The following is a 16,314-nucleotide window of genomic DNA, read 5'->3' as shown; positions in this document are numbered from 1 at the left end:
TGTAGGCCATACACAGAATGAAGGCGATGCCATGCATTCTCTAATAGAAAAACAAAAAAAAAAAAGAATTTTGAAGGGTGGTTCTATTTACTATCCGCAACAATGGGTGACAGTAATTCAGAATGCCAAAAATAATGGAAAATCTTATGTGGTTAATGAGCTTGTATCAGAGGATTTCATATACCTATGTAAAGAAGCTTGCCTAAAATATGGGAGACAACTTCACAGTAAACACTGATGGCTGCAAAGTTTTGTGGCATGACATTAAAATAATTAAAGTGACTAAACTCTTACCCAATTTGCTACAGTACAAAACTTCCTTTGAACAAGAGCATTTCTTGGAAATAAACCTGTCATCAAAAACAAGGAGCAAGAACAAGCAAAGATCAACACTCACATTGGAAAAATCTTTCTCAGAAAGTTCTGGGATACTGGAAGCTAAAAAAAAGGACCTGGTGCAACTGTGCAAATCAAACCTCATTCCAAAGAGTTTTCACATGATTTACGAACATCTGAAAACCAGGAAGAATGCTACTGTGCCTTATGATTCTGAGTACATAATTTATTATTGTAACTTGTTAAACTCTGAACTATTATTCAATATGAGAATGTTTTATGTATTTGCGTGTGACTATAATATGCTTTGTGATGTCAGTAAATTGTTACTTATGAGTTTTCTAATTTTTTTTAAAACTTATTCTTCAAATGTTATTTTGGACTTTTATTTTGCTTTAATAGCATAAACTGATTAATTTGGTTGTGTACCAGTGAAAGTTGGACTTCATACTTCAAAACATTTGATATGCATTAATATTGTTAATTTGTTTCCATAATAATTATGGATGTAATTCCATAATAATTCATTATGTAGTTTTACTTTGTGTGGTGTTAATGTTTTTTGTCTCGTTCATTTGATTTGTTGCTGTTGTTAGTTCCAATTACTGGTTCTTATTGTTGCAGTAAAACTTCCATTATGTTAATTGGACATTGCTTTTTCAATCTTGAAAAATACAAAGACAATACATCAATATTTTTAATTGTTTAGAAGTTAGAACTAAATTTAATGTTACACTACAGCAGTATGGCCGTATGGCCGTATTTTAAATTGTGGCACTTCTCCGCCCTCAATAGTGCCAAAACAATACAGCCATATTTTGAATAATGGTGCCTTTTCATTAAAACTTGACATGTAGTGTTAATGCAATAAAGCCATATTTATAATTGTGGCACACTTACTTTGAAAATGTTAATGTAATAGTGCCATAATCACAAATGTGGTAGTTTAGCTCTTGCATTGTGATACCTTTAACTGCCACAACAATAAAATAAATCCACTCAATAATGCACCACAAACCATTTTTATTGTACTTATAGCCATTGCCATATTATATACGTGGCGAAAATATTGAGCAATTACATACAAAAATGTACTTAATAGAGCAAATTAAAATGTTCAAAAGTGATTATCTCAAAACTGTATTTTTTGAGGTGTGGCAGTCTTGTTTTAGGTGTGCGATATAAGCTTTGATTGGATTTGTTACCCTGGAAAATAATAAAGGTTGCATTTTTAACAACTGTGTGATACTCCACACCACATGGCTATCATGCAAAATTTAAAAGAATATCACACTTTCGCGATCATCTTTTTTCTGTTAAAAAGTTCATTGCAAAAAGAATCTTTGACCTTAACAAATACAAATACTTAAAAAATAACAACTTATAAAAAGTAGTTAATTTGTTTGCATGTGTGCGAAAACGCAGATGCTGATCTCAAAGTGTTCACTACATTAAACATACTATTCATTCTTTGAATCCCATCTGTATACATACTCGTGCATGAGATATCAGTTGATATATAACAATTTACAACCTTATACAAATTTACTGACAACTTTATCCTCAAGTTCTCTGCGTGAAAAATTACCAGCTCAAAAAAAACTAACTAATCACAGTGTTGATTAATACAAATAAATGTGTGTAGCATAACAGTACTCCACTGACTTGTGTTACAATGTACCATTAATCCCTCTGTATGTATAATTTACCACATGCATCACATCTTTTACTATCATAAACTCCATGCAACGATGGCAAGTGTTAGCATCATGTTACCAGGATAACCTTGGTTAAAGCTTCGTTATTTGCACGCTCGTTTCAACAGTAAATCGTACCTCCCTGTGCCATCGCGGCACGGCCACAAGTTACGGAAGTACAGCTATCTTCAAAATCCCGACCTCTGTACAGAAAGGTATAAAGTAAAAAAAGAGTTTTCGCGAGTGTACACAGAAGCTATACCTACTTCAATCACATTCTGCCTTGCAAGGTAAATGCCAAGGTACATAACGTTTCTCTCAAGAGTTAAGTTCGTGCCCAAAGCTCTGACCCACAGGCTGTACAAGCCCAAACTGCGTGAATAGCTTTTGACAGGCGCACAAATCCCAATAGCTATATAAATTTCCAAGAGTAGGGCCAAAAGAAGCAAGTCTCTACCTTCGCTATCTAAACCAGCAATTCTCAACTCTCGTGCTTTATGACCCACCTCAAAGAAAATTAGAGCCCAACCAGTCCTGTTGGAAGCTCTTTGACGAAGAAGCTAATGCATTTGCCACCGTCCAGAAAAAAACATGCTAACCAGTCCGCACATGCACCGATGCATCTCCAGGAAAAACCTTACTCCATCGAGGTTACCATTACAGAAGGGGAAAAGGGAGGGGAAGTGCAACCCTCAGTCACTCCATTCTCAATGTGTTTTGGCACGCTGTTTGGAAACGTCCGGCTTCCAAACGGCTACTGGCTCAAAACAGTAAAACATATTTCTGGTATGGTGTGCCATAACAAGGTATACCATAATTCAAAACATAAATGTCCTATAGTATACTATAATTCCCTGAAACATACCATATACGTTGTATATAGTTCACTATAATTATATTGCATACCAAAAAATGGCAAAATGTAACAGCCGATAACTAGTTTACTCATAATGAACTTGCAGACTTCCTCCAAACCAAAAAGTTTTTGAACTTTTGAATTGTGAAGAATAAGTGCAATCATCTATCAGAATTTGTTCAACAAAACTAGACAAAAGAAGATATTTATTTCTATTCTTTGAAAAGGTTTTATCGGAAAAAGTGCTAAGATAAAGCAGCCATACAAATTAATCCTCCACAGTAATCATTATAAAATACTTTCAGAGGAACTTAACATAACAAAAGATAACAATATGGTTTTTCTATATATTAGTGGTGATATATTTAAAACCTTCTCTTCAAAGAAATAGGCAACATTACATTACAATTCTGAAAAGATAAATATTATATAAAATTATAAAAAATTTGTTAATTTTAAATATTTATTTATTGAAAACCTAAGTTACACCTTAATTACTTTGCAATGAAATCATAATTTACTTTATTATTTAATAATATTGTTGCAGTTCAAAATTTTCCAGGGTTTTCGAAATCAAATTTGGAGACTTTACTGATGGACTCTGGGCTGGCGGCTCTGTTCACTCATCAGCGCAAGTGGCATGACCAAGTAATTAGGGCCTGGGGCTGGCACGGCACACTGCTGGCTTGCAGATTGCACATATGTTTGTAGTTTGTTTGTCAGACTGCGCGCTGGCAAAGTCACTGGTCGCGGTTACTGGGGCGTGCTGTCGCAACAGACCGCGTGGTGTGGCTGAACATCTGGGTGGAAGGGGTAGCCTGCTGAAATGTCCTGGTTAGTTGTTTGTAAATTTGGTTTCAATAACCATGGATTGTGCTGGTAGGCGCGGCGGCGCGTGAAGATTTAAGTGGGAGTTAGAAGTCGGGGCTCACTCTGGCGGAGGCTAGCCTCTCGTCAGTGATATCAAGTTCTTTAGTTTGTGACGCTGTGAGTTTAGGCCCGCTGGTCGTAATGCTGCCCAACTTGGTAGCGAGTCGGTAGAATCATAATTTGGAAATGTAAATTTTGTTCGAGTTTTCAAGGGCAGGAGAGGCCCCTATATTAGTTTTAAAGTGATATATCAAGAAATGTTCAGCTTATTTGAAAATGTGAGTACAGAACTATCTTTTCATAGCTGTAATAATAAATTCTGTTAAGTTATTTTTTAAAATCTCCTTTAATTCATCTCTCATAAGACATCCCATATAAGATGATGGATGCTTGCATCCTAGAATGAACACTATTTTATGAAGTTAAGTGGTATTTTAACAATAAACCCTTGGTTAGCCCAAGCGAGTTTGTCCTCTGAGTTACAGTCCCCCACCCCCCTTATGTATTTAAAGAAAAGTTATTATAGTTTTCATTTGATTGATTTATTTATATTTGATTGATTTATTTTTATTTGATTGATTTATTTTATTTTATTTATTGTATTTTATTTAAAAATTTAACAATTCACATCATAATATATATAATTGTAAAATTAAGTTTTTATACAAAGATATCAATAACTGAGTCTTGAACTTTTACAAGTATATGACGTCGACCGGGGCTACGCCCTCCCTAAGCCCCTCTCCTCCCACCACCACCCTCTATTCAAACCTCCCGCCCCGTGCGTGTGTGTGTGTGTGTTGGGCGCCTGGCAAGAGGCGGTGCTAGAGTCAGTGCGACAACCCCTTTTATTTTATTATTCAATTTTTAGGTTTACCTAACTGTCTTTTCTTTAAATAATATTCCCTAAGTGTTTATGTTTTAAGTACTAGTTGTAAGGACGGCGCAGCGCCCCACACGGCAGGCAATGGAACTACCCGCAACTAGTTTGAACCATAATCATAATTAAAATAATCAATACTCAACTTAAATAATTAAGGAAACATTGTTATAATTTTATTATAGAATTTTTAGTGTATTTGTTTTAGTTAAAATATGTATTAATAAATAACAGGAGAGGCTAACGGTAAATCCAGCGCTTTCCGGCCGCCATGCTGCCCTGGCCTCTTCAGTCGCTTCCGTTCGTCACCCGGGGAAAGATGCTTGGTGAGCACCGCAACTTCACATTTTTCTTAATCAACTGATCTTTTAACATCCGCCGGACTTTTTATCATTCTTAAACCTTTTTTGTATCTGCGAGGCCTACTCCGGGTGGCCGACTCGTTTTAATAAATATTTAAGTTCAATTCGAACATTTAATCATGAACCGTGTTCTAAACTAACGAGGCCAGGCCACGAGGTGACCTGGTCAGCCTGTAAACTTATTCTCTCCCGCCGTTGGCATTTTAACAGTTTCATAGTGTATGTAGGTGTAGCGCGATTGGAGACGTGTTGTAACGTTGCTGAAATAAAAGGAGTACGTCGAATGTGTGATTTTTAGTCGAGTGACCACGTGTCCCTGCTCCTGAACCTCGAGGCGTGTGGAACACCTGAAGAGCCCACTGTAACGATATTGCGTGCTAAGGGAACCGAGCCTAGCCCTACACGGGTCACGTCACGCCCTGAAGAGAGTCTCCGCCGGGTCCACGTGCCCACATCACGTGGTGGCGCCCACTCCGACAATTAATTTGTTCGTTCCCTTACATCCCTAGTCACAACATATATAAGCTTCTCCAAGAACAAAAGTAATAATAATTTAAAAATTGAGCTTGTTGACAATGTTCTTTTCTAGGCAAAAATTCCTAGAAATTTCTCTATTTTGAGAGATAATTTCCCATTTTATTCCCCAAAAATGCCAGAGGCTTAAAATGTCCCCATTGAGGCTTATATTCCTCATAAGCAAGCCTCCAGTAAGCCTCTGGTGGAGACCTTTCACATTGACATTGACCTTGGACGTCATTGTTTCACTTTTGTTACGGTCGCCATATTGAAAATCCATAAATATTATTCTATTTTAATTTAAAAAAAATTAAATCTTAAACAATTTAATTAATAAAATTTCAATAAAAAGAACCTTCTTATTTTTTAATTATCCGCCATATTGGAAATATGTTAATATTATCCAATTTCAATGGAAGAAATTAATTAATTAAATTTTCATTAAAAATTCATTATGGAGTCTTTTTTCGAACCAAGAGAGGTCATTATTTAAAAAATGGTGATGGATCCTTCCTTCATGGAAACCATTGGCAGACTGACCTATTACGTCAGCCAGTAAGACAGCATGGCGGCCATCTGGTTTCTGTCGGCCATCTTGTATCCGACTTATATTTTTTATGTCAGTTAGATTGCACTGCTGCCATATTAGTTTAATTTTTAATCGCTTTAGTGCAGTATTTATTTATTACTGAGACATCCGCCATCTTTAAATTTGTAATTTTTACACGAGAAACTTGGAAAAATTTCCAAAAATCATTCATTCGCTTCAACTGAAGGGAGGCCCTACAGATTCGTCAACTCGCATCCCATGAAGGGAACAGAGGAGGAGTCGCTGGTAGATAAATGCACAGTGGAATTTAAACCTAAATTTATGATTTCTAGGTCTTGGTCCCACAGTTTGGTCGTCTCTGTAGAAAGCAATCAGCATGCTTGTCAGAACTTTGTTTACATGGTGTGACTGATTTCCTTGGGGGAAATACACGCTGCTAAATACCGGTTTGATAGTCCACTCTAAACACATATCTCAATTCTTGCGGATTGGAAATAGCATTATCGGAGACATAGATGACAGGGGCATCAAAACTCTTCCAAACCTGGGATCCCAGAGCCTTGGTGATTGAAGCAGTCTTCATGTTTTGGAGTTGCAACAAGTTGGCAAACTTTGAAAAAAGTCAACATTGACAACCAGACAATTATTTCCCGGACAAGAGCGAGTTAAGGGGCCGAAAAAATCAATATGCAAGGCGTACCATGGGGCAACAAGAGGTTCGGCGGCGTACTGGGGGCCGTGGACACCTGACAGTCTTGACACGATCTATCGTACTGTTAAAATCTAAATGTAAGTAATTTGGGCCAAGCTAGATGAGCAGCTATCCTCCTGAATGTTTTTTTCTATTCCTAGATGGCCACCTAAATATGAAGCATGAAAATATTTCAGAACGACCAGGCGAATAATTGCCCTGACAATGGCTGTACAGACATGACCGTGTTTACCTTTGAAATATAAAAAACCATCCTGTTCGACATAAAGAGTAGATTTCTTTATGCGAAGAGCACACCGAACATCATTACAAAAAAAGTCCTTGTTTTGACAATAACGCAAATTTACATATGACTCTGGGAATATTCTACTAACACTAACGTGAACTGCTTCAGGCTGCAATTGGATCACCATAAATTTTTCAGGATTATACATTCGCGAGAGCAAATCTGCGATGATGTTCTCAACACTCTTAACGTGATGAATCTGGAAGTGAAACCTAGACAGTCTGAGCACCCAGAGGCCTAATTTACCTAACTGATTAGGATGATTGAATACCCAACTAAGGGCCTGATTATTATCAGTGAAAACGTTGAATTCCTGACAAATTCAAATATGCCTGGAACTTTTCAACCCCAAACAGGCAAGTGCCTCCTTCTCATAACGTCCTGAGCTTCCTTTCAGTTTCAGAGAGCGTACGTCTGACTTAGACGATGGGCATAAAAACACAATTGTAATCCTGACCCAGGACAGCTCCCAGAGCAATAGACGATGCATCAATGTGCAAGGTAAACCTTTTGTCGAAGTCAGGAAGTACCAAAACTGTACCTGGTTTGATGAATTCCTTAATATCGTTTGCGGTTCTGGGCCAGATTAAATACTTAGTGCTCACTGAGTGTATTGAATAATTAGTAATGAACAGTCTCTGGTTTGACAAGTAATTTTCAAATATAAAATTACCATATAGATAATACGCATATATTTAGACCTTCTGTCAGTCGTTTCCCACGTGGGTAGTTTAAATAAGTAAATTGTAAGATGTTTAGATGTTAAATTTTACGTAAAGCATATATTAATGCTTTATGGATGTAGCCCGCGAGGGCGCTGTCCCTCCACTCTCCTGCCGTTTCCCTCTGGCGGCAAGTCTTTAGGAGTTCGCGGTACAAGGCGGACGTGACCGTCATGTATGTAAGCTGTAACGCTTACCTCACCGAGTTCTGCATGCCGGTAAATCCTTTTAATCAACCGAATCTTCGGTACTTAATTCACCACGAATATCTGGAACAGTTTGCGGTGCAGGGCGTAACCCTTCCTCTGTAACTTCTCCTTTGCCGTACAATCACACCATGGATTTTCAAAAAGAGTACTGGGCCGATTGATTCTGATTGGTATCTTTTTACAGCGGGACGGCCGCCAGAGGGCGTAGACGAGTAATGTGAAGGGCAGCTTATGTTAACAATGTAATTTGTTGCATTCTGACTCAGCCTCAGTACCTATCCATCGGCTCGTGTGAATAACCACGCCCACCAAAATGTTCAGTAGTTTTCCACCCAATCTACTTAGGAATCAACTACCTGTGCAGAGAAGGGAACACTCAAGGATGTCATTAGTTAGTAGAGATGCACTGACTTTACCAAAACTGACTGTGCAGTGAGAGATTTTATATGTTATAATGTACATTTTATCGACAGTAAAACAATATGCAATTAAATATGTCTCTGCCAAATTTACGTGTTAACTTCCCGCAGACTTCAGGCATGAGGGATGTTTTAAGAGCCCATCATCTGCCCAGTACTGAGAACAGGCCAGGGTTAAGGTAATTGATGGTAACTGCGGTAAGGTGGGTTAAAGTCTTGCTTCCCTCACAGGCGTCATTACGCCCTGAGAGGAGAGTTTCGCCAGGTGCATGTACTCCTCGTCATGCGGTGGCATTAATCATATCCTTAAGTACACCCTCCGCCCTTATATCATGTTCATCAAGCAACTGTGTGTATCCATAGTCTGTTCTCTTGGGGAAATTTTTCACTCCCATCCCTCTCTTCATTTATCTCCCTGATGTAATATTTGTTAAATGTTTTATTGTGACACATTTACCACTTTATTTTTTATTTTAAATATGGCTATATATAAATTGTATTTCTGCCAGAAAATACATTAAGTTTTATAGTCAAGCTTTAAGTGCTAACATTTAATAATTAAGAATTGTGGATTGTTACTGTTTCACAAACTGCAGAGGTGTTTTCCTAAGATAAAATTGCATTCTTTGTGGGTTGTTTGCGATTGTTTAATTTTGCTCTATATTAAAGGCCTTGGTTTATCTAATAAATACAAGGCAGTAGTTTCGCCAAGTGCCACCCCTCTGCCAGAGGGGCCTGACAGTGGGCATTGTGATTGGTTTGTAGGCTCACTGCCTGGCAGATGCGAAGTTCGAGTGCCCGCTGTGCGGCCAAGTGGCTGAGGACTGTGGCATTAGGCCGGTCCTCCAGGCCAGTGGGTAACCCTGATCCAGGTTCCTGATGTGTTATCTTGGTGTTTATCTGACTGTAAAAGTACTAGCATTGTTGTGAATTGATGGGTGGGTCTGTAAGTATGTTTTTAAGTATGTATTTCACATCTTTTTTGTTGTTGTAAATATTTGCAAATAAAATAAATTTGATATATAACTTGTACAGTGTACTTTATTTAATACAGCATTCTTTTATTCAGTGAATTTTGTAATACAGCACTGACTGAGGTGCTCACATTCAGAATTTATTTTTTTGGGTGGTAAGGGAGAGCATTTGAAATCTAAAAAAAAAAGTATGTGTGTGTGTGTATAAAATATTTGTTATCTAACAACAATTATTTGTGGGGATTATATTTTTTATGCCCTAGTATGTTAAAAAATATTGAATTTAAAAATTAATTAAAGTAAAATCTGCAACCTCTGTTTTTTAGAATGACACTGGTAACATTGCTCGTGCTGCCATCCTAGAAGACAGGTCCGCACATGACGTGCAGCACAATAGCGTCTTCGTTCTACACTCGCCCCTCTATTCCCCTCGCTAGTAGAGATGTCCTGGCTGTCTGCAATTTCTTGCCAGTCTCTTACTTGTTTCTCCATCATAACGTGTAAGGCACTCTAGCTAGTTGCAGATAACCATGTTTAAGCTTGCTCAAAATGCATTACCGTACATACACTGTCATCAGTTATAACACAATTGCATGTCCTTGGTAAACACACATTTCTTTCACTGATAATTTTTGTAGAAACCTGTAAATGGTTGTTTTAACAGGTAATCATGGCAGCGAAGTGCTGATGAAGTTGTCAGATCATTCTCATTTCATCAAGGTACTCTGAGTGGGATTCCTGACGGGTTAGAACCAGTGAGCCAGTGCCTCAGGATTGACATGCCGCCACTGCTACACTTCTAACGACCTGGATGCCATCCTCCTCACCTCCACGTACATCACAGGTTTCCTCTAGCTGCTGTTGATTGGGGCAGTTTGGGCAACCTCTACTTTGTTGTTGAAGTATTATATCCCATAAACAGTGATCAGTATGTCTTTTCTTCCTTTGTTTTATTGTCATTACGAATTTTTAGAGACTCTTTCTGAAATTTAAACACAATACCTCCATTGTATTTGAATTTTTGTCACCAATATTTTCAACAGATATTCACTTAGTGTAGTATAATGGTTGTAAAAATTCATACAATTGATAATTATATAATTTTTTATTCTAGACTGTTCTAAAACTGTTAATATTTTTCTAATTTCAACACAGTTTTCTAATCAGGTTTTAGGTAATTTCCTTAAAACATAGGAAATATTTCATCATAACATTAATTGAAAATGGTTTAGTGTAGATGAAGATGATTTATATTTCAAGTTGAATAATAAATAAATTTTAATTAAATTATACCCATATATCTTTGAAAATGCCCAAAATGACTCGTTTGGAACCAAACTGTTAATGATAAAAAGGTGAAGGAAAAAATTCTTTTGTTCTTTTAGATACAGAATTCTTGGGAACAGAGGCTGTATTTACAACATTAGTGATGTGTCAGACATGATTTAGGTGGGGGAGAAAAACTTGGGAGTCTGGGAAAGATCCTGCTGGTAAAAAACTCACTGGTTCTAGAAAACGTCCAATACATTTCTCATTAAAAATTCGGGTTCGACCCTCCGTGATGTGAGATGTAAGGATGTTTCACGTAAAAATTCTATATGTTCTCCAAAAAAATTACAAAAATGACACTTTCATTATAAAGATGAAGCTGCTAAAAAATTTTAAAAATATATAAACAAAAGTATAACAAAACTTGAGCAATCGGAAGCTGTGTGTATCCTTGCACAAACACTGGAACTGCCATAGCTGGTGGACGGATCAACTTCCGAGTCTTTAGAGGAACTGTGAGCCTGTTTGGAACACCACAAAAATCTGTTGTAATTGTTTCATTTTCACTGTAAATGATTCACAATTCTTACAACAGGTTTATTTGGTTGCATCCCTAGTTGCAATGATAATGCTGTAAAGAATTTTACAAACTCCTTTTGAGAAACTTAAGAGGAAAAAACATTTTTTTTAATCATTTTCAGGTGGATATTATCATCCAGAATTAAACAACAAAATTCAGTGACCAAATTAATAAATTCCTCTCACCAAGTTGCTTAGAGTATTGCTTTCTCGTTTCCACTTTCATGTGTTACCATGATTCATTTTTATGTTAGTAAATTTTTTTGTGTTTTGTGCAAAATAGTCTAATAATTTATTTTCCCCATGTATATAGATAGTTTATTTAATATTTTCAATCCTGTCCCTGAATATCTCTAAAAACAATTTCTCTTAAATCCGTTCAGCCGTTTTAACGTAATGCAACTGACAGCGTAACATCCATTATCATTTCAGGGTTTTTTTTTTTTTTTTTTTTTTTTTTTAACAAATTAATAATTGTAGGATCCGTTATAGGATGTATTGGATTTCGGTTTCGTAGCAAAATTATATGCAGGAGGATAAAAATAATCAGCTGAGATTTGGAGCTGTTGCTGTCCACGTAGCCTTAAACACAATGTGTAGCCCCTTTTGTCACATTTAAGGGGTCCTGAAGGAACAATTCAACTCTCTTGCGAAATTTGCCAAGTCACTTTTCACAGCTGTCAGTAATGAGTCAGCATGGCTGAAAGTCACTAGCAGCATCCTGTGCCTATATTGCTGCTGTGGGCAGTATCATAGTAGAGGCAGTCCTATCAAAGACAGAACTGCTTGCATCAATGGCACGTTCTCCTGCTTTGCTGAACAGTCGCCTGGAAAATTCTGTAACGAAGGATGGCAAGCATAGCAGGGGTGATAGCATGCCTTTGACTAACACTTCTTTCCTTGATGAAAGGACTGCAGGCAATGCATATTGTATGCATACATGTGTTGTAACAACCCAGGCTAATACCATCTCTGCTGCTAAAAGGGTTTATCAATTTAGTTTGTTGTCCCATCAATAATTTGCTAGGTTTGCAGATATCATGTAAATAACATCTTTTTATTTCTTTTAAGAAAGTTTTCTGTCTTTGCTGTACACTTTATAATAATACTTTACTTTATTTCTTGCTTTTAAACTTATTCTGAAAGTATTGTTTACTTTATAGTGGATGAAACCCTAGTCCTGGTTTTTCTTGTTTGGTTTTAAATGTACTTTTTTATGTGGTGTAACATAATTTTTTAAGTATGGTTTTTGTTTGCTTTGTTCATAAATGAAGGTATTAATGTAAGTATCCTGCATACTTTTGTTTTCACCATGTTTCTCGGTCTGAAGGTAAGCTGATGCAATAGTTTGGCCAGTTGCATAAGTTTGTAGCCATGAGAAAAACAGTTGGAGTGTTTTGGGGGCTGTTGCTATGTGCCGGTATTGGCTAGTAATTTATCAAGGTATTTTTGTGATTGATTAAAATTTATTTCACTAGTTTGAGATTTTTTCTTGTAATTTTGACCAGAAATGCCTCGCTATGAGGGGTCAGAAATTGTATGCTGCTATAGTTTTGTAAGGGCTGTGCTGTGATTGGCTGAGAGTTCACGTAACTGCAACTTCTATCTGGCAGATGTTAGATGTTACTGCGTAGCCTCTTTCATTAGTCTTTCTCTGAACGAGGTACTGAGTAGGTCGCAGTCGGGCGAGAGCTCATAAAATAAGATAATTATGTGAGTATTGTACTGCAACACACTTCTCTAGTTAACAACACATTAAGCTATAAAAATGAAAATACATATATGCAGTCAACTCTCGATTATCCGCGGTAATGAAGGGGGTCGAGGCCGCGGATAACCCAAAATTCCGGATAATACACTTTAAACCATTTTTTTACTGCGCAATGTAAACAAAAATGGTCAGTCCCCACCCCCCTTAAGGCCTTTTCACAATACCGCAATGCGACACGATTTGGAGACGCGATGTAGCGAAGGCAGCGACGTAAATATATGTCGCCAGCTAGTGCACTTCATAATAGCGCGACGCGATCGCCATGCAGCTGGCGAAAAAAACCGAATCAGCCTGCACTCTGCTGAGGATATTTTACAACATGGTTGTAAACAAAAGTTTTTGGCGGTAATATTCAGATTGTTGTTATTATATTTGCACACTGACTGACTGGTAGAAGCATTTAAATATGGATAGGAATCGCGAAGCCCATAATATATTTATAACTAAGCATAATTTTTCTCCGTCTGATTACAATATTTGTTACTAGAAACATCGTACAAACACGGCTTTTTATAAACTTCATCAATCAGACACTCTTCAAAACTCATTTCAATTGAACAAAATCCACGTGTTGTTTACTAACATTACTTAGATGCATCAATACATCATTTCTTACCTCTTGTTTTCAGTTCTTCTTCTTCTTTACCACAATCTTGTTTCTGATTGGCTGTTATTTCTGACGTCATTAGCGACATCGCCAAAGCGACGAAACAGCCTCGTCGCCAAGTGAGCAACCGCCCTGACGAAGACGCCCGTCGTCCTGATGCCGACGCCCGTCGTGCCAACGCCGAAACTCATCGACTTGACTCCTCCCGACACAAGTCCGATCCCGTCGCTACCAGAACTCTGCGTTTCGTCGACCCGCCCGACGCTGACAATTCTGCTCCTACCGCCTCCTGTCCCGGAGCCGCCAACCTCGGCACCTCTCGTTGACCTGATGTCTCCCGACACTGGTCCGATTATGTCATCACCTGCAAGACCACGTTTCGCCGACCCGACGCCACTCATCCCGACTGTGATGACGCTTTACTCGCCGAATCCAACTGAGCGACGCACAACGACGACAGTCCCGCCGCAGTCTGCAAAGCCGTCCAGAACCCGCCTCGTGTCGGAGACACCTCCCGACACCGGAATGACCTTGCCACCACTCCGAACCGCCATCCCGACGCCACCAAGGTCCATTCCGACACAACCCACATCAACTCCGTCACACGACTCACCATGGACGCTGCCAGACTCAGCGCCAAAGCTTCGTGCCACCTTGTCGCCACCACCTGGCTTCGATGTCATCCTGCCTTCGTCACCACCACCCGAGTGCTCAGTCGAAAACGAGACGCTTTGCGACACGATGTCCAGGGCCCTGATGCCGAGACGCCTGAGTGCTGCCCCGCCGCCTGGATTTGCTCCTCTGTACCCACCTGGCTTTGAGGCACAGCCGGTTGAACCTGCCCGAAGGAGACGGAAGCGCGCGATGCCGACGCCGCCTTCGTGCCCACCTGACGCGTTTTCAGGAACATCCGAAATGCCACGACGCCCGATTCCGACGCCGAGCGTCGCAGTACCAGAACGACGATCAAGTGCCTTGCCGCCCGAGATGCCACGCACATGTCGCAAGTTGGCAACATTGGGATGCCGCACCGTGAAGTCGCCGTGGCTACTGGGTCGCCTGAGCTCCCTGCTTCCGCCTGTTGCAATGCAGATCGACGCCACGACACCTGGACGCCCGACCGTCCCACCACCGAACGTGACCATTACCCGGACATCTGCACCTGTCACCCATCTGTCACGACAGGACGTGAAGCGCCCTCATGTCGGCGAGGCTGAGCCGGGTCGTGCCAAGTGCAGCCCGTGCATGCTGCCCGCCTGCCACGAGCCGCCTGATCTTGGTCTGTGCCGCCCCTGCCGGCCGGCGCCCTGGCCACAGACGTGGTGCCGTGCGCTGCCACACGCAGCAGCCGCAGCAGCCGCCGCAGATTTGGATCTCGGAACAACTGGTGGGTCTCCACACCCAAGGTTAATCAGCCAGCGCCCATTCTGCCCGTGTGTATCGCCCGCCATCATGTAAACATTGTTCACCCGTTATGTCAACATTCCCTCCTGCCTGCACGGACGAAAACATACACATTGCCACGTGGGTGTGCGCGACGTAAACATTACAGGCTACGCCCCCTCAACCATCTATCACACGGCGCTGTCATATTGGCCTACTTTTGGGGGGGTGGGGGGGAAGGGGCAATATACGTCGTCCGGGCCTGAGGGCCCTATTGAGCCTGATATGCCACCGCCCAAACACCACCATTCTCTATAAAAACCACCTCCCGCTAACGAGCACGTGCGTGTGTGTGTGTTGGTCGCCCGGCAAGAGGGCACTTAGGTGCAGTGCACTTCACCCCTATATGTAATTAATAATATTGTAACCTTTCCTTTCGCCCTAAAATAGTGTCCCGACAAGTCAGTAAATGAGTGTCCTTTGTTTTATTAATATATTGTATTTTTATAATAAAGTACGTGCTAGCACGGCCACAAACGCTCCCTAGCGGGCGAAGACGGAACTAACATATAACTTTATTCAAACTATTTTACCACATAAGTAATTATTACAGACGATCTGGTTGTGGATGTGTATCTGGTAATGTTATAAAGAGTTCATGTTATTTTCTATAATAACCCGGGGCACGCAATAACTAAGATGTTAACGGTAATTGTGTTGGGTGCGAAGGGCTCCATGTTTCCTGCCGCAAGCCCTTGTCTCACTCCAGTCTCCTTTTTCAGCCGGCCGAGAGCGGACGTCTCTGCAGACACCCCGGGGACATCACCGTTGTCTCACCGATAAGTAGTTCTGTTATATAATAATTATTCAAATAATTTTCTTTTCATCCTCGGGGCCACTCTCGGTCGGTGGGGCTGCTTAATTAATAATTTATATGCTCTCAGGAGTTTTTTAAGCACATGTGCTTTACGTAAAGTTTGAGGCAACCATGTGTGTGGTCGGCCTCCTCAACTAAACCAATTCATGCCTCGGGCGTTTTTAACAGTGTAGAGGAAGGACTGTATGAGGACATGTAATGTAGAAGTAAATAAAACCAACTTAATTGAGTCACTTGTCTTTGTGTTCGGGGGGGCCACGTGGGTCCTTAACCCAGTCAGCGATGTGTGGGACGCCCTAAAAGCCCACTGAGGTTAAGTAGAAGCGTGCCCGACGCTGAGAGAGGGCTAGAGTAGGGACAGCTGTGGAATTAGGTATCAGGAGGGCTAATATCTAGCCGCACACAGGCCACGTAACACCCTGAGTAAGAGCATCAAGCC

The 16,314-nt window shown here is 40.0% G+C and overlaps 1 protein-coding gene across 8 annotated transcripts in view; it reads left to right on the top strand.

Moving 5' to 3' along the window:
* The window catches only part of LOC134527267 (peroxisome biogenesis factor 2), a 386,335-nt gene extending 370,227 nt beyond the window's left edge, over positions 1-16,108 (top strand). For 2 of the 8 annotated variants that reach the window (XM_063359791.1, XM_063359794.1), the window contains one exon: positions 9,181-9,445. In XM_063359791.1, the coding sequence (XP_063215861.1) occupies positions 9,181-9,276 (96 nt within the window). In that variant the 3' untranslated portion in view covers positions 9,277-9,445. Of the gene's footprint in view, positions 1-5,299; positions 5,558-9,180; positions 9,446-15,780 lie in introns of those variants that run through there. The other 6 variants (XM_063359796.1, XM_063359795.1, XM_063359792.1 and 3 more) reach the window with 5 other exon arrangements.
* Positions 16,109-16,314: the final 206 nt, after the last annotated feature.

Source organism: Bacillus rossius, chromosome 1 (assembly GCF_032445375.1).
Source record: "Bacillus rossius redtenbacheri isolate Brsri chromosome 1, Brsri_v3, whole genome shotgun sequence".
Lineage (NCBI taxonomy): Eukaryota > Metazoa > Arthropoda > Insecta > Phasmatodea > Bacillidae > Bacillus > Bacillus rossius.
The sequence above is the reverse complement of the archived record's forward strand: the minus strand, read 5'-3'. Positions and strand labels throughout refer to the sequence as shown.